The sequence below is a fragment of the Osmerus eperlanus genome, chromosome 14 (assembly GCF_963692335.1).
Source record: "Osmerus eperlanus chromosome 14, fOsmEpe2.1, whole genome shotgun sequence".
In the NCBI taxonomy this organism is placed as follows: domain Eukaryota; kingdom Metazoa; phylum Chordata; class Actinopteri; order Osmeriformes; family Osmeridae; genus Osmerus; species Osmerus eperlanus.
In genome coordinates this window covers 7,655,831-7,681,067 of record NC_085031.1, presented here as the reverse complement: position 1 = coordinate 7,681,067, position 25,237 = coordinate 7,655,831, and the positions used below count along the sequence as shown (strand labels likewise).

Sequence of the window (25,237 nt, the reverse complement as noted above, 5' to 3'; positions counted from 1 at the left end):
TTGACTGCAGATCAAGAAGTCGCAGATTCAAATCCCCTCTGTGCTATACATCCCTGTGGATAAAAGTGTGTGTTAAATGAAGACATTATTTCTAAAACGACTGGTATTATTATACATTATATTATGATGTGCCACCTTTAATTAATAAATTGCTCACAGTAAATATTACATTAGTATAGATTTGATCTGTACAGGGAAAATGACTATTTACTTGTTTGAGCTATTTCAGTCTTTTATCTGGGATTAATACTTTTGAATGAATGTCCATGTTAGTGTTTCAAAATTACTTCCCAAGGGATCTGTTGATATCCTCATAAACAACAAGTTCAGCAATCCGGTTTTGTTATGCCCATTTGCTTGAAATGTCATTCTTTTGATTTGGTCAATGAAAAGGCTTGTAGAATTGACAAATTCCACAGTGTACTATCTGCCCTTAACATAGAACTTTTGATTAATAAGTCTTAAAAATCGTTTTATTAAAGGGTCCTATTATCGTCCAGCTAGCTCTCCGCGCTCGTCGGAGAGACGATTGTCTTGATAATGGACAATAATGCCAACGCCAAAGGGCCCCCGCCCACACTCATTTATAAGTGCTAACCTGAAGACGAACCCGGAAGTGCTTTCGCTTTCAAAGTTGCAACCATTATCATAGTTTAGTAGCTAGCTTCTATTAAATCGGACTTCATTAACAAAAGCCGCAAGTTTTATACAAAGTAATTGATACATTCTAAATAATTTCGGGAAACGCTGACTTAATTTTACAAGCTAGCTCGGTATGCAGTTTGCTTAAGATGTGTAAGAAGTATCCATTAGTGCTTAGCTAGCCTACGGTATCTACACCAAAACAGCTAAACCAGTGATATTGGGACTTCTGAAACAATAAATTGAAGGCTTCTAATATTTTGACGACGCAGATTATTGTATATGTACCACCTGTTTACCTTTTTACGTCAGTTAGGTCAGCCAATAGCTATTAAGGTTTCACAAACTTTCTCTGATGCTAGCCACAGCCTAACTGGATTGAAATGACAGCTGCAGTGTTTTTCGGGTGTTCCTTCATTGCCTTTGGTCCAGCTTTCGCCCTGTTCATCTTCACAATCGCTAAGGACCCATTACGAGTCATAATTCTAATCGCTGGGTAAGATATACCCACATATAAATATTATGTGTAATGATGATTTTTCATTGAGTAGTTAACAGGTAGTTGGAGCTAGCTATGTGATCCATGCACCTACAGTACCGGTAGCTGATAATGCCCTCCCACCACCACCATTGTAGTTTACAATAAAACCTTGCTAAACCACGTTATTTGATTTTTGGGGGGAGTCTACTTTAGCACATTCATGGCAGTTGCTGTAATGGCGTTTTTTTGTCTTAAATCAAATGTCCACTTTAATCAACGCCACTAATGCTGCATAAAAACTAGCTGTACATAGGCAAAGAGTTCATAGTCCAAACGGATTAAGCTTTTTTGGTATGTAATAGTCTACAGTGATCCAACATACAAAAACACTTAAATTCGTGTTACTCTACCTGCGCTGGATTTCTATTGCTCTGGTAAAAAAAACAGATGAGGACATATCTCTTCGGATATCATATTTCCTAGGATAAACATACCTAGTGCTAGGTCTTAGGAGATGTCCTCGTAGCCAGCTACATGTCCTTACCCCAATTACCGGCCTCATTTAAAATGCATGACTGAGGTGCGCCGAAAACAAATACATTAAATAAAATAATGACTATTAACTGATTATTAATAATCAAAAAGTGAAGTGGCTTCCACATCAGCAATAACTCCTAACTCCGGAATAATGTCTAAATCTGACTACTTTGTCTTCCAGGGCGTTCTTCTGGCTACTGTCCCTCCTGCTTTCCTCTCTGGTGTGGTTCATAGCTATGAAGGCCACCAGTGGCCAGGACCAGACTCTCCAGAAAGGCCTGCTTATTTTCGGTGTAATGTTCTCTGTGATATTGCAGGAGGTGTTCCGCTTCGGTTACTACAGGCTCCTCAGGTCTTGCTTCTATCTTTCTCTATTTTGTTTTCTCTCCAGATAGGATAAGGAAATGAAAAAAGCAAGACATCTGGTTATGGTGGCCATTTTAACATTATTTTATCATTTATTATGCATCTATATTGGTTTGCCAGAAGGTATATTACAAAACACAAACTGATTTGAGAAACAATATATACAGACTGCAGTCAGTCATTTGCCACTTTTAGTGGAATTAAACCATTCCGGTGAAATATAGTTGTCAAGTTGTGTTGACTGTCTAAATCTACAGATAAATGAAGTTCTGTCAGCTACATTGTGTGTAAATATACAGATAATGCAAAAGATGGTTTGCCTATGATGTCAATTTCCAAATGTTAAATATTTCAAATATTTTCCATTGAATCATCAGGAAAGCCACTGAAGGACTAGCAGCCATTAGTGAAGAGGACAGCCCACCCATTTCAGTACAACAAATGGCCTATGGTATATCAGCATCTTTAATTCCCTAGGATACCTATTGTTTGATTGACAGACCTCTGTAATAGATACATATTTCTATGACCATTTACTTTCAGTGGTGTTTACATTATGACTAATCTATACATGGACTTGTGTGCCACACAGTAGGGGGGGGGGGGGGGCGACCATGTAGACAGAAATGACATGCCGTGGGGGGGGGGGGTACACACTGCAGTACAGAGTACAGAGTTCTTCCCTGACAGCTCCCTTGCTCTGCCAGTGTGTAGGAACCCTGCTGACTGTGTTGATGTGGTTTCTACAGTGGCTGGGCTGGGCTTTGGCATTATGAGTGGCGCCTTCTCTATGATCAACACCCTCTCTGACTCCTTGGGCCCAGGGACTGTGGGTATTTTTGGAGACTCCCAGTACTACTTCATCACCTCAGGTACATGTGAAGATCACCAATAACCATTGCATTGTTCATCTTTTGGATAGGCTATTTGGCCTTTGATTGGTATTTAGAGTTTTCCCTTGTTATGGATTTGGGTCCAGATTAATTACTGTGTAATTGTCATTGATCCATCTTTTCTATATCCAAAATCTTTCAATATTAAAATGTTGCTCTATGGCTTTCTCATTAGCCAGCCATCAGCCTGTAATGTACCCTTTGTGGAATTTTGAAATCCATTCAATTAAATGATATCTTAAAAATTATGTGCAGCCTTGATGTGGGTTTGAAATCATTAAATTATGAATGATAATAAAACAGCACTGGACTGTGACCTCTACCTCCCTGTAGCTCTGATGACCCTGGCACTGACTCTTCTCCACACCTTCTGGGGCGTGGTCTTCTTTGAGGGCTGTGAGAAGAAAAGGTGGTGGGTCATTGCTGTGGTACTCTGCCTCCACCTGGTGGTGTCTGGTCTGGTAAGGCACACACAAAAGCCTGCACATGCGTGTATACAAAGGATACACATATTATGACATGTTTTGAAATGCTTTTATAATTAGTCTGACTTTTTTGGATACATGTTGATGCCAGAACACACTACTGTCATGTGGCATATTTGTAAGATTCTTTGGCTATGTGGTGTGGATTAGGCAGACAGGTGGGATTTAGGCAGAAGTATGTGGCAGACTTATCCTATTTGATTGACTAAAATATGGTCTTTCTCTCCATCCAGTCTCTGTTAAACCCCTTCTATGTGGGCAGCCTCCCCCCTGTCTTTGTCATCATGGTGCTGATGGGTGTGTGGGCCTTCTTCTCCTCAGGGGGCTGCCTGCACAACCTCACCTTGCTCTGGACTTGTAAGACGTCTGATAATCTGACATACACACACACACACACACACAACATGCACATACCAGGGTTCCTACAGGGCCTTGATAACCTTGAAAGTTTGTGAATTTGAGAGAGAAAAAAATCAAGGGCTTGAAAGTTTTTGAAAATAGACATGAGTCATTGAAATAGCTTGGATTTACATATTTTGTGCAAGAATAGAAATCGAACTGCTCTGCTGTGTTAAAGAAGGCAAGAGATCGCAGTCTGCCATCACTGTAAAACGTCACAATTCAATTGATAAGTTTTCTTTTTAACTGTTGTCTGTGAGCTTCTTTAAAGCCTGCTAGTTCTCATTAAAAAAATATTAGTGTTGTAACAGGAATCAACGATATCTGTGTCTCAAACAATGCCTTGGGTCCATGGATTTAAGGGAATTGGGCCTGGAAAGTATTTGAAAAGTCCATAGATTTGATGTTTTATAATACGCATACCAACATATGAATACATTCATTTGTTGGTAGGTGTATCCTTCAGTCTCAAGTTTGTGATTTCAATTTAGATTTAATTGCACTAAATTAACATGATCGATTGGTATGGGATGGCAGGCATTCATCCCATAGTGTTAATGTCTATACATTAATATATTCACATTCAAAGAAGCTACGTATAGACTACATTGTGTATGCTGCAAAACATTTTTAGCACAGGCTGACCCCAACCATAATGATGTCTGTTTCTTTCTGTGTTTCACAGGTAAGAAAAATAACGTCAACACCTCCTAACTCTCATCCTCTGATATTAACTCTTATGAGTGGTCAAAGGACATCTAAACTCTACGTGCTCTAGTCCGCTGGACCAACTGCATGAGACATCACTCTTCTCACTGAACTACTCCAGTTAATCTGGATGGGTCGGCCTAGCAACATCTAGCCCAGCCCACTCTTCTGAAAGTGAGTGCAAGCATCTGAAGGGAAATCCCTGTAAATAACCTAACAATAGTTTACACAGACATTACTACAGAAGCTTTCATGAATGCAGGGGATCTCTGTTTGTATTCCATTTTTCTGCTTTAAATTTCCTGGATTTTGATTAGGATTACCTTAAATATTTCCTGTTCATTTCATGAATGACGATTCACACAATAAATACTCAAAATACCTAGTAAGAGCATGAAGATGGACACATAAATGTAGCTCAAAAGAACAATATAAAAAATACATTTTTGATGCTTTGTTTGAAGCATAAACACAATAGCACATTCTCTCAACTTGATCTTTAGTGGTAAAAATCACGTGCAGGACACGTAAATATAAATATTCACAGTGTAAGACAGTACAAGTGTTAAAGTCCAAAAGTTTTTATGCAAATTATTGTTTTATGGGGCATCATTGTCCACCAGATAATTGTGGAAAGGAGACATGCTTATATCAGTCTTATGCATTATACTATTAAGATGGGCCAGTAATAAACCATGGTAGGCCTATCTGAATGAAGAAATAAGGATTTAATGGTTATGACAATTACGATTTCCTTAAACATTGAAAGTTAAAATGTAGTGTTCAAACAGGTGCTGTGTCCCTGCCATCATGACACATTTTCCACATACAGTATTGAATGCTTTCAGATTGATTATAATCTTATGTGTTATAATGAGCTTTTTTGGATTTCACACAAAAAAAGTTTGAAACAGTTATGTAACTATATCTTGATGCAGTGAATCACTTTAATCATTCCATGTTTTAAGTGCTATATCAGTGCTGTGCATAAGCCCTTGTGCAGACCAGTTTTGTATTTAAATTTTGAAGTGTACCTTTGATTGAATGCATTGACCAAGTCATTCATTTTACCAGCTAGTATAATAACCTTCCTGTAATCCAACCAATCCTGGTACTGTGTATCATTAGTAACATATATTTAAATTCTACAGTTAATTCTAATGTTATCATTGATTTTTTCATTGTTTTAAGTATTCAATATTTATCAATGCCAGATTTGACTGAGATGCTTTTGCTTCGTATTATGATTTGCTCACTTCTCACATATCCAATAATGTGTTCCATACGTGTTATGAAAGAGAAGTACCGTGTGAGTTTGGTACACTAGCAATCGCTGTACATCACTGAGTCAGCAGGCATATTTAATAAGTGTGTATTTTCTGCAGTGATGAGACACCTCACATTATGGCCAATGTGAAGTGATATTCTACAAGTGTGCATCATTCCATCTATACAGTGTTTTAAAGCACTGTGAAAACTATTATAGTGTTTAAAACTCCATCAACGCTTGAAGAATGAAAATGTAAACTTTGTGCACACATGTATTGTTAAAGAGAATTGTGCCAAAAAGGATCTGATGTCACAGATAAAGCATTTGTAGTTAATAAAGTTGTGTTGTATGATTCCCATTATGTGGTCTCAGTTTCAACATTTTGTAAGGGGTGTGCATTTAATCAATCAAACCCTTTTATACGGCGCGTTTCATGCCAGGAGGCAACACAATGCTCTTCACAGAGGGAGGATACAAACACGTTTGACTATCTATGCCACCGACTTTTAAAGCCAGTAATACATATCAAAGAGTATCAAATAGGCAATATTAAAGAGGTATGTCTTAAGATATTATTAAACTCACTTAATTGTCCGTTTCAGCCATTCTTAGGTTCTCTGGAGTATTCCAAAGGCTGGGAGCATAAAAACTAAAAGCTGCCTCCATGTCTCTTGGTCCTGGCTTTTGGAACTGTTCAGAGTTCTGAGCCAGAAGACCTCAGGGTTCTACTCTGTGTCATCTTAATAAATTCAGGTGCATGACTAGGAGGTAATTGATGAATTAGTAAAATAATCTTAAAATCTATTCTATAATTAACAGGCAACCAGTACAGTGATTTTAAGACTGGTGTGATGTGCTGCAGTGTCTAGTTTTGGTGAGGACTCGTGCTGCAGCATTCTGCATCATCTGTAGTTGACAAATAGCTTTCTTCTAAAGAGCAGACAAGAGAGTGTTACAGTAGTCCAGCCTACTTGTGATAAAAGCATGCATCAGTCTTTCAGTGTCACCCTGAGAGAGAAAAGGTGTCACCTTAGCAATATTTCTTAGGTGATAAAAAGATGTTCTAGTTATATTTTTTCATATGGTTTTCAAAATTAAGGTCAGAGTAAATTGTCATACAGGCATTCTGTAACTGTTCATAGCCAGCAGGTGACACTGTTGACTGTTCAGTAGAAAATACTATCATTTCGAATCACAGACTGTTGTAGGATAATGTTTGGGTTGTATTTTATGTATTTTTAATAGGATGTGGCGTACATTGACCTACAGTACTGACGCGACTTCATCATGGCCAGTTGACCTATTGACATCACTAAACCATGGTCAATTGGGACTTATGGTTCCCTAAAGGCCAACTGGAAATAAGTCTATATTACATGTTTGCCTACATTTCTACGCTACTGAACATGAATGAACTTACAGTTAAATATTATTTTGGTGTTCCACACAGCCAATATCCCCAATATCGAATACAATGCTTAGGTCCGATTTGTTTATCAATATTGTAGTTTTCAAAAGTAGTGGTGTAATTTGCGTGTTGGTAAAATAGGACTATCATCTAAATTGATATTTTACCCCTCTTGCGGAGAACCGTCGTGTGCGACGTCGAATAGGGGCGGACACCTCTTTATTAAGGTCGTCGCGTCTCCACAAAGTCACAAGTGCATACAGCACAGAGGGAACAAGAATGGATATACTCAGAACCATCGCTCACCAACCCATAAGCAGCCCTAAAATGTGTGATCACTCGTTAAACAAGCCATCGGAGATCAAACGGAAGAAATCAGAGGAACACATTCAAGGGACACAAGAGATGTCCCGGATTGTTACAGACTCTACTACAGGGAAATGTTATTGTCGTGGAAAAGTTCTTGGCAAGGTAAGGATTTGCATAGGCTATGAATACTGCTTTAAATATAGAAACCAGCCATGTAGTTCTATTTTCCCCATGTTTTTAGAAATCTGTTTTTCGATTTTCATTATCATTATTGTAGGAGTAGTATTATTATTCAAAGTCAAAATTATTCCAACCATTTCGGTAGGATAGACTGTTGATGCATCTCTGTGTGCGTCCCCGCAAGTGTTAAGAGTGAAACACGCTACATGATTTAATATGCGTGTCTGTTTCAGTAAACCACATAATCAATCATGAATCTGCTTTGTCCCCAGGGTGGATTTGCCAAATGCTACGAATTCACAGACTTGACAACAGGCAAAGTATACGCTGCGAAGATCATTCCACACACTCGCGTCTCCAAGCCGCATCAAAGGGAAAAGGTATGCGCAATGGCATCTTGGTTTTTCCTGGTGGTAACGCTTTTGTTGATTGGCTATACTTTACAAATGCATAACCATAATTTGATTTACAGATCGACAGAGAGATTGAGCTACACAGTGTTCTCCACCACAGACACATCGTCCATTTCTACCACCACTTTGAAGACAAAGACAACATCTACATTCTGTTAGAGTACTGCAGTAGACGGGTAAGATGAACCCTCCCTTGCTATCTAACTGCCCAACAACTAAAAGGAAGCTAGAGATATATTTCTGCACATAAAACCATCTGAATTACTGTCCTGTGGTTGTTGGTGACATCCTGTCAGTGACACCTATTTAACCACTTTGTTTACCTTGCAGTCACTTGCCCACATCCTGAAGGCTAGGAAAGTTCTGACAGAGCCAGAGGTGAGGTACTACCTCCGACAGATCGTCTCTGGTCTCAAGTACCTCCATGGGCAGGAGATCCTCCATAGAGACCTTAAGCTGGGTAAGTTAGTTGACCAGTCACCTGTCACCTGAGATTTTCTTACTACCCAAATGTCATTGGCATCACTCTCCTTGGGTTGTGGGTGTTTATAACGGCTGGCTGATTCATTGTTATCTCATTGCAGTGAGCATCTATACTTTGACAAAGGTTCATGAAATTTGAGACCTTAAGCGCATGTTTGGAATTGAATCAATTAAGCAAAAAACCCTCCCCAGACTTATTTAGCACAAAGGTCATTCCCCATCTTTTAACCCTTGTGCTGCCTTCGGGTCACATGACCCAAAGGTTCGTAACGAACCATCGTTGTGTTTACCCAATTTTACCCAATACAAAAACAAATAAAAATAATTTTCTTTTAACCTTTGCAATGTGGGGGGTCTGAGACAGCCCAAGATTAAAAGAAAATGCTTCACTTTGTTTTTGTATGCGGTAAAGTTGTCGCAATACGACAGTGGGTCACAATGACTGATGGGTCAGAATGACCCGAAGATAACACAAGGGTTAATGACATCTGGCATGCCTCTCTGATGATGCCACAGATGTGCATGCAAACCCAGTTAAAATTAAAAACGAATTACCAGGTAGACCCGTGTCTAATTATCTAGTTATCTAATATTATATAGACTCTCTTTGGTTTACCTTCTTTCTTCACAGTAATTCTCCTCACCAACAACCAATTTTACTAAACCAGTCCCGCTATGTCTTCTATGACAGGCAATTTCTTCATCAACGAGTCAATGGAGTTAAAGGTGGGAGACTTTGGGCTGGCAGCCAAGCTAGAGCGGGTCGAGAACCGCAGAAGAACGATATGTGGCACACCCAACTACCTGTCCCCAGAAGTGCTGAACAAGCAGGGGCACGGCTGTGAGTCGGATGTGTGGGCCCTAGGTTGTGTTATGTAAGTTTACAAATAATTTGTGCAATGATTTGAATATGCTGCTTGTTATAGTAAAATATTATAGTGTGTTGTAATATTGATACATTAATGATACTAGTAGTTAATAGCTTTTGGACAATAAAGAGTGCATTGACACATAGGATCAGTGGTTATTGACAGTTCTCTGGTCTCTTCAGGTACACCATGCTCCTGGGCAAACCCCCATTTGAGACGACCAACCTAAAGGAGACGTACAGGTGCATTCGAGAGGCTCGGTTCTCCATTCCCTCCTCCCTGTCGATCCAGGCCAAGCAGCTGATCAGCAGCATGCTATCCAAGACCCCAGCAGACAGACCCCACCTAGAGGACATTCTCCAACATGACTTCACACAGGTGTGTGTATGGGTTGGTGGGGGGAGGGGGGGGGGGGGGTAGTAGGCAACGGCTATGTTACAACCCATTAATTCCTTGCTGCACCATCCTCTTGTTCTAATTATCTCTCTCGTTGTCTCTTTCATTCTCTCTCTCTCCAGGGCTTCACCCCAGACAGGCTGTCATCTAGCTGCTGCCACACTGTTCCAGACCTCCACCACAACAGCCCGACCAAAAGCTTCTTCAAGAAGGCTGCTGCTGCCCTGTTTGGAGGGGGCAAAAAGGACAAGGCCAAGTACTTTGAAACTCTGAGTAAGCACTTTGCAGTACTCATCACCTTGGTGTGTTGATTACCAGTGAATGCAATTTTGGTAAATTGCACAAAGATCCTCCATATCAGTTGAAAATGACTTGACCTATTCAAACTGATTTATGAGTACACATTTTGTCAATTTTCAATTCAATAATGACAGTCAATTCAGTATGTGGAATTTTCAATTGTACTGTAATGTCAACTGTAATGTCTTACTGTATAAAATGGTTAAATATCCCCTCGTTTGTTCTTTACAGACAGAATGACCAAAGAGGAAGAGGACATCAACAGGTTACACAATGACTTGAGAAACATCTCAATTAGTCATCCCCCCTGCAGCAGACAGGCCTTAGAGGTGAGTTACCCAGATTCTTGCAGCATCATCCCCTCCAGACAGTGTTCTAAACTCCTCTCAGCTTCCCTTCTCTTCTCTTATTTCCAGTCCACCAAAACATTAAATTACTTAATATTTCAAAGCAGTACTGACATATAATTTTGAAGTAAACATGTATCTAATGTATTTACAAGATGTATTAGATTATACTTTTAATAAAAATTGTATTGCAGTCCAACTCACATCCCCCCTCCTTTTCATCCTTTCAGGACAGCAAGGCTCTGTGTGTCCCTGTGGTACACAATGCTCTACCACTTAAAGAAGGGCTCAGCCACGACACCAACAAGCAACAGCTGAGGGGCACCATTCGCATGATCGTCAAGGGGACACTGGGCAGCTGTAGCACCCGCAGCGAATGTACGTATAGTTGGCATGATATGACATTGTGGATGACATTGTGGATTTGCGTAAATCTTTTTCAATCATGAAATATAAATTAATCTGTGGAGGATGGATGTGCCATGTCAAATTTTTGTTCTGTGCCACACAACTCCATGTGAACCTGCAGGATGGATTTAAATTAGATTTTTACTTTAGGTCTGGAAGACAGTACAATGGGCAGTGTAGCCGACACTGTTGCCAGAGTCCTGAGAGATTGTCTGGAGAACATGCCAGAAGGTAGGTAGAACTGGAAACAAAATTCATCAAATTAATTTATGGAATGTAGACAGTATAGTTTTAAGATCTTTCACTGAATTTACTGACAAAGAAACTACAGTTTAGCATTCCAGATTAAGATAATTATCTTAAAATAATTTCTTGTTTTGCTCCTTCCAGCTGAGGACATTCCCCAAAACAGTATGGGCACCAGTTTCCAGTGGGTTACAAAATGGGTGGACTATTCCAACAAGTATGGCTTTGGCTACCAGTTGTCTAATCACGTTGTAGGAGTCCTCTTCAACAATGGCACACACATGAGTCTACTGTCTGACAAAAAGTGAGTTTGCAGATTCTAAACTTATCTGTATGGATTTCTTTGAATTTATGATGTGTGTGTATGGAAAAGTCCAGATCACTCGCGATTAGGTGAGAAGATTTGGGAGGTTCTGTCCAGAAAAGGCCAACATTTTAGCTTTACTGTATCAGAATAGGAAATATCAAGATGTCAAATACAGTATGTAGGTATTAGGAGATGTGAGAGTTTATACATGGGTATGAGTAGAAAGGCAATTGGTAGATCAAGTCTTGGATTCAACATCATGTTTTTTCCCCACCAAATTGTTTCCCTTCCCAACTGTTTTCCATTCCCTGACTCTCCTGTTCCGTGTTCTCTCCAGGACTGTGCACTACTATGCAGAGCCACACAAGTGTTTGGTCTTCTCCACAAGCGAGGCACCAGAACCCTTCATGGGTCAGTTGACCATCCTTAAGTACTTTTCCCACTACATGGAGGAGAATCTTATGGACGTAAGTACTGTGGCCATTTTAAAGTTGACTCCATTAACTGTATTGTGACTATATACATTTAGCATCTTAATATCTTTCTTATTACAGAAACTAAAAAGTAATATTGTCACTTGATATGACATACTACACTTAATCACCCTAAAGAGGAAGTACAGATACTGTACAGATACTGTACACACCTTGTCAATATAAAATACCTGTATGTCAATAAACCAAAGGAGTATACTCAAATAAATGCTGTATGTAATGTAAATATTGACCCCTCTTCGCTTTTCTATGTAGGGTGGAGACTTGCCCAATGTGACAGACATCAGGAATCCCAGACTCTACCTTCTGCAGTGGCTCAAGTCTGATTGTGCTCTCATGATGCTCTTCAATGATGGCACTTTCCAGGTATAGTCAGCGTTATATCTGACTATAACCCTGCATGCAAATGAGAATTTCCATTTCCTTTCATCTTATTTTCCTTGCCTGTCTGACTTGCATATTCCCTTCCTTAGTGATGTTCACACTGTTTCTCTGTTGAACTCCTCTTTTATAACTGACGCTATTCAAGTGATACAAATACAAAAATAAATTCTGGGTCACCATTCATCACTTGTCCTATAACCTCAACCATTCCTCTATCGCAGGTTAACTTCTACCACGACCACACAAAGATCATCCTGTGCAACCAGAACGAGGAGTACTTGCTTACTTACATCAACGAGGAGCGTGTCTCTACCACCCTGCGCCTCAGCACCCTGCTCATGTCCGGCTGCAGCGCAGACCTGCACAGTCGCATGGAGTATGCACTCAACATGCTGCTTGAGAGGTGCAGCTAAAGCCAGGAACGACAGCCATTTTGGACCTTTCAAGGGGTTTGACCAAGCAGTTAACTGGATTTGGTGGACTTTGGAATTCAAAATAACCAATCCTATTGTGACTTGTGGCTTTGGATAAAAGAGGAAACCTGTCCTGAGTGGAGTGAAATTGGAGGTACAAGTAACTCATCCTTTAAATGAAGTCTTGTGAAAAAACAAGGCCGAAGATGAATAGAAACCTGCTGGGCTGGAACCAGACAATAGACAAACAAACCAAAACAATTTGGTTTCAACACTTGCTGTGTTGAAATGGACTATGAGACGGCAAGAGTTTGGACAGTTAATGCTACAGACTTCAGAAGGGCGCTATTGAATAACGTACTTCTCTGTAGAGCAGAGAACGTAAAAAATGAAAATGGTGAAAACTGTAAAAACATTCCTTAAAATTGTGGAATGGCAACAGCCCTATTGTGACATAAATGTTACAACAAAATCAACAAGGACCAATAGCATTTTAGTCTCATCCCAGTAATGATGAATTGTGCAGTATTAATTTATAATTAAAAAAAAAAGATTAAATCCCATTTGGATTATTTTTGGTTATAACTTGCTGTTTGCTGGTTGAAAGATGCTGTTTTAAAATGCTCTAATTTCCAATAAATCATAGTTATTTTGATGTTATAAGTCTGTGTTATTTATATCCTTTTACTCATTATGACCCAACTAGACTCTTCTGAAGGACTAAATATTGGATCAATGATTGTGGTCACCAAGTGTTTGTGACAAAATGTTTGTTGAGTCAAAATGTAAACCCTGGAGGCCCTCTTCAGTAGATTTTTCGAAAGTGCCATTTTTATTATTCAAATGGAACTTTAGATGTGCCACAGACATTGCTGGTTCTATTGTAAATTATAGTATATTGGGCATAACCTTGATAAGGTAATATGTGTAATATATCCAACTTCTTTACTTATGTCCATACACAACATTGACAAGCAAATGAATGCCATTCTACACTATTGTAGGCAACCTAGATCTCTCAGTTTATAAGTAGTTTGTAGCTAATGCTAATGGACCTGCAAAATATGGTGATTGACAAACACACATGGAATTATTTAGCAATTTCCGACCATTAGTTTTCAATTTAGCAGGCATTCTTAAATCCATGGTGGCTGCTGCAAACTGCCTTCAAGTCACATTTTCTGTTCTGCTCTAAGACTAAAATCCATAGCGAGGCTCAGTGACTTCCTGTCTGATGGGGACCCTGCACTAAACACTGGTTCTTGGGGGATTAAGTCTCAGGAAATTATAAAGTTTTTTCTAAGCATATTTCAAACTACCTGGAGTTAATAAACCCAAGTATTCACTGCAAAGTGTCTGCTGGGGCACCAACAGAATTATAGAAAGACAGGGAAAAATACATCTGACAAAGATGAGCCTATCCAGAAAGGATTCTAACAAATTATAATTTAAAGTGGAAATGGACACACATTGTGCTGTGCCTACAGTGTACAAATACATTTCCAATTCCCCAGGTCTATCATCACACCACAGCAGACTCCATCAATAAACACTGAGGAGATTACATCATTGTGAATGTAAACCAGGGCAATACTAGAAATATATTTAGGTGGATTTCCATGGAAAATTATGTCAGTTGGTTACCATGTCAACATCACTTGAATCACTTATTTTTTCCTGTGTGAACAAATGTTGCTCTCTCCAAAAGATGTTCCAATTGGCACTTTGTTCACTTGGTTCTGGTGGAGAAAATTCTAGAAAGAAATTCAAAGAAAAACCAAAGGTTGATGACCTGTGCCATCTAACAGAATGGTCCGACAGCTGGCATCATTAGATTGCAAATGTAGGTCACTTCTGAAATGAATCGAAATAAAATGTCCTAACACAATAAATTAGGCAAACAATTGACATTCCTTTTTGCATGAAACAGCATAATACGTTCAGTGCGTCCTTGTGGAACAAACTGTAAGGGAATAATTGCTTGCAGGCTCCTTGAGGTAACTTTTTACCTTATGTGCAGCAAGGTCAGGAGCAGCCATCCCTCAGTTGATGCAAAGCATTCTAAAACACTTAATATCCAATTTCATCTTGAACATAATTAATTCTCCACCACCTCTGAAGAGACACAATACCTTCTACATGATTGATAATGTTGTGCAGCAGTCCTCTTGTAACATGTTGAAGTTAACCCAGTGCCCATCTCATCACTTAGACAGCTGGTACTGAGGCTAGCACTCACACAAGACTTCATTTAGTAGTTTCCCCCTTAGTTGACATTTACACTGTATGAAGATACTGTATGCATGCATGGTATAGTATACATTTTAATACGTTTTTTGTTGACATTATTTTATTTAATACTTTTACATCTTCATGATTATATTTTTGTATGCCAGCTGTAGCTAGAAACCTCGATTGGATTTGAAGGATTTTGGCTTGTTCAGGTGTATTTTGGCAAAAGTCATTTCATTTCTCCTACCCATTGAGTCTCCAGCTATGTAATGCTTTCATTATGTTGGAGAGGGGTGGTGTCACTTGAATGTACTGTTACATTGTATCAGAAGAACAGATGTACTGTAACAAAATGCTGAGAGTTGTACTTTCTCCTTCATTTGAACAATCCACTGAAATTTCCCATCAAGTTCTCTCTTGTAGCCACATCCAGGGATGTTGTCGAATGAGCCACATCCAGGGATGTTGTCTACAGCACCATTAGCCTTGAAATTCATGTATGGTAGACACAGGAACAGGAATCAAGACCTCTGGAGAAGGACTCGTAGCCTTGAAATTGTAGTATACGTCTGACCTCAGAAAGTGTCTTAGTTTTATAGTAATTTCTCTATGCTAGTTGTAGTGTGGTACATACAGTGACACATAACTGGAGTCCTTTTCTATTTTTGAACACGATGAATTTTTATATTCCAGGCACATGCAACTCACCACAAGTGAGACTCAAAAGTAGAATCATCTGCTTTTGTAACAGGCACAAATGGCATATAATTGGTACTTTGGTAAAAGTACAAGGGTGTTATGCTAAGCCATCAGTAAAGATTACTTTTATAATAGAATGTCTTCAGTTATTTGGAAGAACTCAATACTAATGTAACGATGTGCAGGAATAGCAAATAAGACTTTGTATCCAACCAGAGGATATGGCACATGCATGCCATACATTTCTTAGGGGCAAACAACATCTGAGGCCTGTGAATCACACTGTCTTACATAACTCCATCTTCCAGAAATGGCCAGGAATCCTTTGTGAGTGTCCAACTGCCCCAGATAACAGCATGCCTCATGAGAGTCTGACCTATGTCCTTTGGAGGACAGACGGACAAACAAACAGACGGGTGGGTAGACACATTACCAGATGGACACTAAAGAAAGAAAAATAACACCAACGAGAGTAAAGCAGAGCGTTAGCTGTTACATCAGAACATTGCTGACATTTTCCCACCTCTTCACAATGCCATGTTTAATCATACCGATCTACTGTGCCAGGTGAAGAATGTTGGTAGACATGGAGGTTGCTATGGTGGCAATTTTTTTAAAGCAAATAAGCTTTTCTGGGGATAGACCTTGAGGAGTTGTAGTGTTTTCTCAGTTTTTGTTCTACTACTGTTTGGCATCAACGTGTAGAAATCACCAATGTGTACAAATTACTTTGTATTGTATTTAATAAAGCCAGATTGACTGAATGTTCTGTTTTTTCCACATTTAAATGGAATAAGCTGTCCTAGAAATGTATTCTTCGGGTGTCCTTCAAAACCTGTTTCCTGAAAAGGTGTCCTGCGGTGTCATCTACATTTAGGACATGACATAGCTTCTGTTGCTTTCTTCCCTCTAAATCTCTTCCAAAGCTCTAACAGGAATGGCAAAAAGTAAACCATCTTGACTTGCCAACCCTGCATACAGGTTTGAGAGGAAACCGGATATGATAGGCTCAGGCTGAAACAAGCAAATTCCTTAGAGGAAAACCCCCATGTCATGAAAATATGTAAGGCAGCAGGCAGGTTGGGTGTGATGGAACTTGAGGAGAACTCCATTCCCATGGACATACATGAAATGTCTGGACAGTATTACTAAACACAAAATGAACACCTGTTATGACCACAGAGGGCAGTGACTATTAACTGAATTCAATACTTCTTAACTCTGAAAAGGTGCACCCATTTGACATTTTGACAGTCTTTAAATACTTTTCAAAAGACTGGGAGGATTGTGATACTGTACATAAATCATACCTGATCTGCCCTGCATAACTCTGTCTGTTTGACTTGCTCGCTCATGTTTGCTCGCCCATGCAAATGTAGCACCACAGAAATTTCCTCTGAACTGATACCACACCTATTAGCACATTCCAAAACACTCCCAACCAACACACACACACACACTGTATCTCTCCCTCTGCCTACACATGGGCATGCAGAGACACACACAAACCCTTTCTCTACCTATAAACAACAGAGCATGGTGGAATCCTATCTCTACAAACAGCAACATAAACTGAACTGTAGTAACCTTCTTTTCTAAAGATTTTAGACATTTTGAACTGTCTAAAACAATACAAATTGTAAAACCTAAAAACTGTAATACCACCTTTTCTGTTGTATGTGAACCTGGCTAAAGCCTGTTGTTACCTACAATGGTGATACTGTAGGCTGCACAGTAATAGTAGTATTGTAAGCATTGTGAAACCAGGTACTATACCATACCAAAACACATACTGTAGCAATGTAGAAAGAATGTTTGACAGTAGTGGAAAAGCTTTCATCAATAAAGGAGAATATGTGGAGGATATTCTATATTCTCTTTTGCCCCCAACTGTTACTGTCTCCCAGCCTTTTTATCCTTTGTGGAGGATCACCTTTGTGAACACATACTATACAGGTTCAGACTCTCTATCTCTTTCTCTCATAACCCCCCCCCCCCCCCTCCCAAACAAATAATAATAAAAGCACACACACACACATTGTCTTTGGGCTATGTGTGTGTACCAATCTTTTCATATCCAGATGGTTATCCTATTGAGAAACCAGGTGGAAACTCATAGGCATGTTTCCAGCTGGATGTGAAATTGACCCCAGGACTTTGGACCACAGAGCAGAACAGCACCTGCAGTCCTAGTTACCTTACCACGCTAAGGCCCTTCCAACTCTCAATGATTCCACAAGGGACTGGCCACGCTCGAGTGACTAGTGATTCCACTAGTGACACTCAAAAGCATGTTGGCATTCAGATGACCAAACAAAACCCACTGACGGCCTGAGTAGACCAGTCAGAGGAGAGGCAATGGTGGAGAAGTTACTGTAAAAACCACAATAGTAAACAGCCATCCACAAAACCTGCACAGCTCACGTCTGGTGGTCGGAACTAGGAACACAGTGAAAGCTGCCACTTTGGAATCTACAGGACACACTTGACCATGCCCAACCTGTTTACCCAAGTAGGTCACCGAAGCCTTACCAAATAAATCTTGTGATAGGAAGTGACTTGTTTGTCTAAGAGCACTTGACGGGGAGATTGGACTTGATAACACCAGTAAGTACAAGAGGGATAGAAGGAGAGAGGGAGATAGAGGGAAAGAGAAAGAGAGAGAAACAAAGTAATCAGCAATCAGGCTTAATACTGATGAAGGTGTAGAGCAAGCTTCAGGTCAATTGAGTGACGGTGACTTTTACTGAATGGTTTATTTGTGGATGTTTTCTAGAGAACACCCTCACCAATAACAACAATTGACTTGTGAATGTTACTTAAGTACAAATATGCATAGATCCCAGCAATAAATGTAATCAGAGACAACTACTAAAATAAAAGGTATGGAAAGGTGCCCTAGAGTTTCAAATATATACATTTAGTCATTTAGCAGACGCTCTTATCCAGAGCGATATACAATGAATTCTCCTTTTCCTCTTCTTGAATAAATTAATGAAGTCGTATCATGATGTGCAATCTCCATGCCTTTTAGCAAAGATATGAAATAATAAGAGGGTGTGATAATGAAGGGAACCCTCTACAATGCGAGTAACACACTCGCATATTATATAGCTTGACCAAATTTCTCGCTAAATAGGCGACTAAAAATGATATAATTAGCCAATGGAATATTATTATTATTATTATAACTAATTTATTATTCGTAAATTGTTGTCGCCTGTGATTGAGTTGGAGGCAAAGAATAGGTGATGTTTAGCGCAGATTTCAATGACGCACTGTTGCTTGACTGAGAGCGGCCTCTGTCCAGTGTTGGAGTGCGAGTTAACATGATTGGCGGCAGGGGCGGCGAAAGGGTAATTTTTTTTATGCATGTGCTGAGGGGGTGCTAGATCTTTGACAGGGGGAGCTTATATTTATATTATATATAAATACTATTAATAAATGAGAAAAACTTGGCCACTTTTGATGCTAATTTGAATGGAACTGCAGTTGTGCTAGCTGCCGTCTCTGCATCCGCGGCTAACGCATCAGCGGACTGCTCTGTTCAATAACTAATTTTTGGGGGTGCTATCGGGGTGCTTTGGTCTTTCTTGGGGGTGCTGAAGCACCTGCTAGACCCTCCCTAGCGCCGCCCATGATTGGCGGTTATGAAAACCCAGAAGTACAATTAGTTATTTTGCTCCTGCTCAACAAAGAAAACGGAGATAAAGTAGTAGAACAAAGTAACGGAAATTTGCTAGATTTGTCGCTGCACTGCCTCTGTCGCACAAAAAACTCGACGTGCTTTTTCGGCACTTACAAACACCGGCTTATGGATGCAAAGTAAAATAAAATTCGAGTATGAGCAGAAAACGCTTTATATTTTTTTGTGTTAAAGAGTCTGTTCCTTGTTCAGATTCATCATTCTCTGCCAACTGCGAAAGAGCCTTCAGTGCTCATAAGAGAATAACATAACTGACTGCTGTTATAGTCAGTCTGGAGAACAGAATTTTGTTGGTTTGAGTTTTTTCAAAGACCTTTGAGAATACTGTTACTGGTTCATTTGATTGCTCTTCCTCTGCAGCTTTACCTTTTCATACGATGAGTATGTCAATACATCGACAGCTCCACATTAGGCTACTTTGCACGTGTGTTTGCATTTTTCCAGGCTTTCAAGATTATTTAACTTCAGTTGTAAGCTGCCAGTTTAACTTTGGGCCTTATCAACCTCTGAAATTGCAATTTCTATTTTCATCCACTTGTCCAATGAAAAACATTCAGCATCCTCACATTGGAACTAGTTTTGTTGAAGGGTCTCCATGACATCCTTTCTCCATGAGTTTTCCTGCCTCATTCCTGCCATCCCCCTGCCCCCCCCCCCCCCCCCTGCTTGCCTCCTTCTGTCAACACATCCATTATTTATGAATATTTCACCGGCATTTATGTAATAACGCCATGAGTGGATGAATTTTATATGGTGGGCTACTTGACAGGCATCTGGTGTTGGGTGAGGTCATCGTGTTGTTAAACAGCCTTCCTAGCATGAACTCATTGTTGCATAACACATCCAGCACACAAAACAGCCTTTCCATCAATAATCTTTCAGATTCTATATGCTCTATTAGGCATGACTGATGGACATTGTTATTTGCAGTGAGTGATTAGACAATAGTCCATTTGTGACTTTTTCATGTACATGGTGAATGATGGAAAGAGGAGTGAATATAAATGGATGTGTGCAGATCAGAAAAGCAATGACGGGCTGCTTACCTCTGGGTTTTAATTTTATGAACTTACTTGTTTAATGATTAGGCTGAGAGTGCTTTAAATGGGAAGAACTCTGTTGTTTCCATTTCCCCCTGTATACAGAGGCATAGCCCTGGCACCACTCAACACCACTTCTTCCTCTATCATCAAGAAAACACAAATATACTGTATGTTAGAGAACCTTCACATAAATCGCATAATGGTCTACAATGGTTTCACACAGTTGTTTTAGGAGTAAACCAGAAATCAGTTCCAACATGTATTTGAAACCGTCTCTCCATTTGATACTTCGTTCCCCTTGTGATGCCCAAATTAATTTCCTTCCCCAGGAGAGAGGAATCAAATCATGTGCAGAGGGTGGGTCCAACACATCAAGGCCCAGCACCAAATTGCAGCAAATTGTTTACAGCTAAGAAACGGTGCAGTCTCACGATAATGGCAGCCTTTGGCCAGATGACAGAATGGAGAAAGAGCTTGGCTTCAACACTGCCATTTGCTTTCCACCCCCTTCAAAGCAGGGATGTGTTTTGGCTTTGTATACTTGTGATTTGCGGCATACCCCTTCCTGAGATAACATCATGTTTGGATTTTCTAAATTTAGTCTGTGTGATGGCCCGATAGATAGGGTCAAAGCCCAAATTACTGACATTAGAATGAGAAGGGACCAGCGATGGTTTACCGTCAAGAAGAGAGATAGATAATGCAGATAGAGATGGCTGTTTCCATCTTTTGTTTACTAATGGTGGTTCTAGTGTAGCAGAGATAAAATGGTTCTGCATAATGAAAATGAAGTTTGACAAAATGTGTTTCATATGCGCTGGCATTGTTCTCAAGGCTTCACCATGTTGGGCACTAGTATTTAAATGTAGTCTTCTGAACACCACTCTTCTTCCATTTCTGCATGTTCAGAGATAAGACTAGTGGGTAGAGATTGATACTACTGTACGTTTTGCTGTATTATGTTTCAAATCCGGAATGTAAACATTAGGGTAATCTGTGATCTCAGGAGTGGGGTCGGAAGTAGGCTTTGATGGATAACAGCCCCACCCACAGAAATATCTTATATCCTCACCTGATCTTGTGAGTAAATAATCTAATGTGCATTTTGATTATGGCACAGAATCTATTCATTTTCAAATGTATAAAACTTCAGTGATTCTTTGTGCCTACAACTAATCTGTGCTCAACACATCACTTCCCAACAGAGCACTTCCCTATGTACAAGACTGGTTTATAATAGGGCTAGTATTATTTACTTGTCGTAAATAATTATGTTTAATGTTGGTGAGTATAATTTGAAGTCCGAAGTGTGATGGTGGTATTTTGCCAACTCAGAGTCACTGTACGCCTTGAGCGTCAACCACTTGATCCAGCTCTGTCCTTTAATAGAAATGTATTAAAAGAGTCTGCCTTTGACCAAAATCCATTAATCCCCAAACAACACAGTCTATTTTTAGCTGTATTGATGTTATTTTGTTCTACATTCTCACTAAAAGTGCACTCATGGTTGCTACTGCAAATAGCAAGCTACTCAGAATGTTGTAACTGGATGTCAAGTGGTGGTCTAGCATGCTCTCTGGTTATCCTCCAGAGATTCGTCTCCAAATCAGAATCAGACATTGCATCTGGGTTGAGGCAGAGCAGCAAAAGAGAGATAATAAGAAGTCCGGTAGAAGAAGGGCTGGATACAAATCAAATATGTTATGTCTTTGATATTTGTTTCTTTTTACAGTAAGCATCACAAGTAGTTTTGTTATTGTGGCTTTCATACACTTTGAACATTATACAATGACTATGAGTTTCAAGGGCTAACGGGGAATGAAAAGGGTATACAAAACGTTTTTGGCAAAGTTTTTAAGTCTTGATTCCAGGGTTTCGCATTTGCCTTTGGAGACAACTGCTGGGATATGACAACATAAAAAAGAGGAGTATAAAAAAACTCAATAAAATTATCTGTCATAGGCAGTGCAAACATGTTGGGCATGCTGCAAGGTTTGGTTTGAACTTTTCACCCTGTATGCTAACACTGCCCTTGCTCTGTGCAAAGTTGAGAAGAGGAGAAGAGCCTTTGGCTGCAAATACAAGTCTTCTTGATATACCTCTTACTTTGCACACCTTGAGCAGCTTCTCTCTTTATTGTTCTTAACAAAAAACAGATATGTATAGGTATATGTTTGGAGAGCCTCTTTCTTTTTACGGGCAGATTTGAGCTGGAGGTTAGGTTATTAGCCCACAAAGAGGTGCCATCACCACTGTAAATGGAGGCTAGAATTGCCTAGATATAGATATATAGTTTCTAAAAGCTTAGGGTTGTTTGCACAATGCAAGACAAAGCACATGCACCTTCATTTCCCCTCCAGGATTCTGACTGTGCATTTAGTTGTGTTACTGCTGCTCCTGTGGATTCCCTAATGAGGTGTTTTCTAATTCACCCCCCACACAGGTTCTGAGTTATAATCCAAACTATGCTAGCATGTAATTGCCTCATGGTACTCTTAAAGATAGCCTATGTGATTTCCTGGCATCTGAACGTTCTAGAAATGTTCTTTTGAATCTTAAACACTAATGCATTTTATATTTGTAGCTGACTTCATTTTCCAACTACACTATTACACCATTGAAGGCAACGGGTAGGTAATGTTGTTGAGAAGACATTTTTGCAGAAATGAACTTCATATCCTGACAGCAACCAATACATATAAAAGGTTTGACAGTAAAATGAAATCCATCCGATATTTGTGGGCATCAAAGAACAATAATAAACACGACCAATTATTAAGGTCGGACCGGTACTAATGATTGGACGGCTTTCGGAACGAAAGCAATGACTGGACAGGCTACTTGTATGTTTGTCTACTTACTTCCCGGCAGTGTTCATGTGTTTTGGAGGAGTGGATTTTAAGGGACGGGGTGGGATATTTTGGTTTGAATACTTTCAAACTCAAGCTAAAATACCTAGGTTCACAAAACTTACCTATCCTGCCTTTAATGTTGTGCTTGGTGCTAGCGTTGCTGGGAAAAGATGAAATGTACACAGTGACCTATGACCTACAGAGGTGGCTCTCTAGTCCATGGAAAAGCAAACCGGTTCTTGGAAGGCTAAGAATCAAACTAGCACCTTGGGAAAGAAATACATGACTACCATGCTTCATCTATTGATAAAAATTCAATGCTCAAAGTGAGAGAGATAAAGAATGATTGAAGAAGAATAAAAAAAATACTTTATATTTTCAATGTTGTTTCTAATTGGGGAGTCAGGTGGCTGAGCGGTGAGGGAATCGGGCTGGTAATCTGAAGGTTGCCAGTTCGATTCCCGGTCATGCAAACTGACGTTGTGTCCTTGGGCAAGGCACTTCACCCTACTTGCCTCGGGGGGAATGTCCCTGTACTTACTGTTAGTCGCTCTGGATAAGAGCGTCTGCTAAATGACTAAATGTAAATGTAATTGATTCATCTGGCCTAATTGGTTTTGCAGACATAAAGGATCAATGTGGCTGGGAAACTGCAATTTAGTGATGTTAGGGCTGTCAATCCTGAGGTCAAAGCTTTTGTTAATAGAAACAGGATTTGCTCAGACAATGGTGATTACAGTATAATTGAAGTGTTCCCTTGTTAGGTCATCTTGACGTAAATAACAGAGGCTAACCCTTTCATGTCTAGTCAGTTACCTCGTAAAAAATAAATAAAATAAAGGTGTAAAATGTATAATCGAAATGGTCTTATATAAATAAAATCAACTGATTAGTGGAGAGTAGCATTGGAAAGCTATGGCAATTAAGTAATAATTACATAATAAGGACTCAGTAGAACTCAATTTAACATCCCCCAAAAAACGAGTTAGGACAGAAACCCTCCAAATAACTGAATGTTCAGTAAATAATCTACCACACACAAAGTGAGAGGCTCAAACCACACCCAGAAACGTGCAATGTTAGCATGCACACGCACACACACATTTACATCCCTGTAGTTCTAGGTCAATGACCCCTCATTCACAAATTAGATCAATTTTCATTATCTAAGTAAGGGTATCAATATTAAAGAAACAAGAAAGAGGATATGTGTGTGTACATTTCCATTTGAGAGTGTGCCCAGTATCCTTGGATGCCTGAGATTCCAGATAAATTCCCCCTGTGCCAATTGGAGAGAGGTTCCGCAAAGTTTCCGACAGCTTCAAATGCCCATGACACATGGCAGGCAGAAAGGGAGACCATCAAGAAACCTTGAGATCTTAATCACAGTCATCTGTAGGGATACACTGAATGTTTGGCAACCAAAAATAGCACAAAAAAAATACACTTTCGGTGTTTGGCCGAACAAGTGAAAAGAGTGAATAAAGTTGACCAGATAATTATGTTTTTAATGACGCAATCAAATAGCAACCAGCGTGGAGTGAGTCGCGAGCACTTTTATGCAGCAAACATTGTCAGCATGATGAAGCATTTCAAAGTTTCCCCGAGAAAGAGGCAAACATTACCACATCAGATCAAAGTGCCTTCAGAGTTACAAATTACAGAAGTAAAGATAGTTTTGTGCCCTTGCTCAGTGCTAAAACTCCATGGTATCAAATAAAAAGGCATTCAACTGTAAAAATAAGGGAAAATGAATTACTGTCATTCACATGCATGTCATTTGGCAAAGAATCATCTGATCTAATCTCTTCACATAAGTACACAGAAAGTACATGCCATACATGCTGGAAGAGGATACACAAGCCTACTAATAACCCAACACAGCCTGGTCCCTTTACGTAGTAGTAGTCTTTAGGATATTACTTCAAACCCACAGAAACCCATTACAAATCCAGTTTGGTGATGTG

At 39.6% G+C, this 25,237-nt stretch overlaps 2 protein-coding genes across 2 annotated transcripts; both read left to right on the top strand.

The window, feature by feature from the left end:
* Nucleotides 1–598: 598 nt before the first annotated feature.
* zgc:114200 (Gamma-secretase subunit Aph-1b-like) lies at nucleotides 599–6,142 on the top strand. Its single transcript, XM_062478313.1, has 7 exons — nucleotides 599–1,138; nucleotides 1,842–2,012; nucleotides 2,404–2,477; nucleotides 2,776–2,898; nucleotides 3,253–3,380; nucleotides 3,638–3,761; nucleotides 4,489–6,142. The coding sequence occupies exons 1-7, from the start codon at nucleotides 1,026–1,028 to the stop codon at nucleotides 4,515–4,517; spliced, it is 762 nt and encodes a 253-aa protein (XP_062334297.1). The 5' UTR covers nucleotides 599–1,025; the 3' UTR covers nucleotides 4,518–6,142.
* A 1,289-nt stretch (nucleotides 6,143–7,431) lies between these two features.
* On the top strand, nucleotides 7,432–13,395 carry LOC134034173 (serine/threonine-protein kinase PLK2-like). Its single transcript, XM_062478551.1, has 14 exons — nucleotides 7,432–7,660; nucleotides 7,951–8,058; nucleotides 8,151–8,267; nucleotides 8,422–8,551; nucleotides 9,266–9,449; nucleotides 9,626–9,821; nucleotides 9,962–10,112; nucleotides 10,371–10,468; nucleotides 10,717–10,864; nucleotides 11,045–11,125; nucleotides 11,285–11,444; nucleotides 11,785–11,914; nucleotides 12,197–12,307; nucleotides 12,547–13,395. Exons 1-14 carry the CDS (start codon nucleotides 7,469–7,471, stop codon nucleotides 12,736–12,738), a joined length of 1,998 nt encoding a protein of 665 aa, XP_062334535.1. The 5' UTR covers nucleotides 7,432–7,468; the 3' UTR covers nucleotides 12,739–13,395.
* The last annotated feature ends 11,842 nt before the right edge of the window (nucleotides 13,396–25,237 follow it).

Coding starts and splice junctions, on each gene's coding strand:
- zgc:114200 (XM_062478313.1), top strand. CDS start 1,026: ATGACAGCTGCAGTGTTTTTCGGGTGTTCCTTCATTGCCTTTGGTCCA. Junction 2,013..2,403: donor GGTTACTACAGGCTCCTCAG/GTCTTGCTTCTA, acceptor TTGAATCATCAG/GAAAGCCACTGAAGGACTAG. Junction 3,381..3,637: donor ACCTGGTGGTGTCTGGTCTG/GTAAGGCACACA, acceptor CTCTCCATCCAG/TCTCTGTTAAACCCCTTCTA.
- LOC134034173 (XM_062478551.1), top strand. CDS start 7,469: ATGGATATACTCAGAACCATCGCTCACCAACCCATAAGCAGCCCTAAA. Junction 9,450..9,625: donor TGGGCCCTAGGTTGTGTTAT/GTAAGTTTACAA, acceptor TGGTCTCTTCAG/GTACACCATGCTCCTGGGCA. Junction 10,113..10,370: donor CAAGTACTTTGAAACTCTGA/GTAAGCACTTTG, acceptor TGTTCTTTACAG/ACAGAATGACCAAAGAGGAA.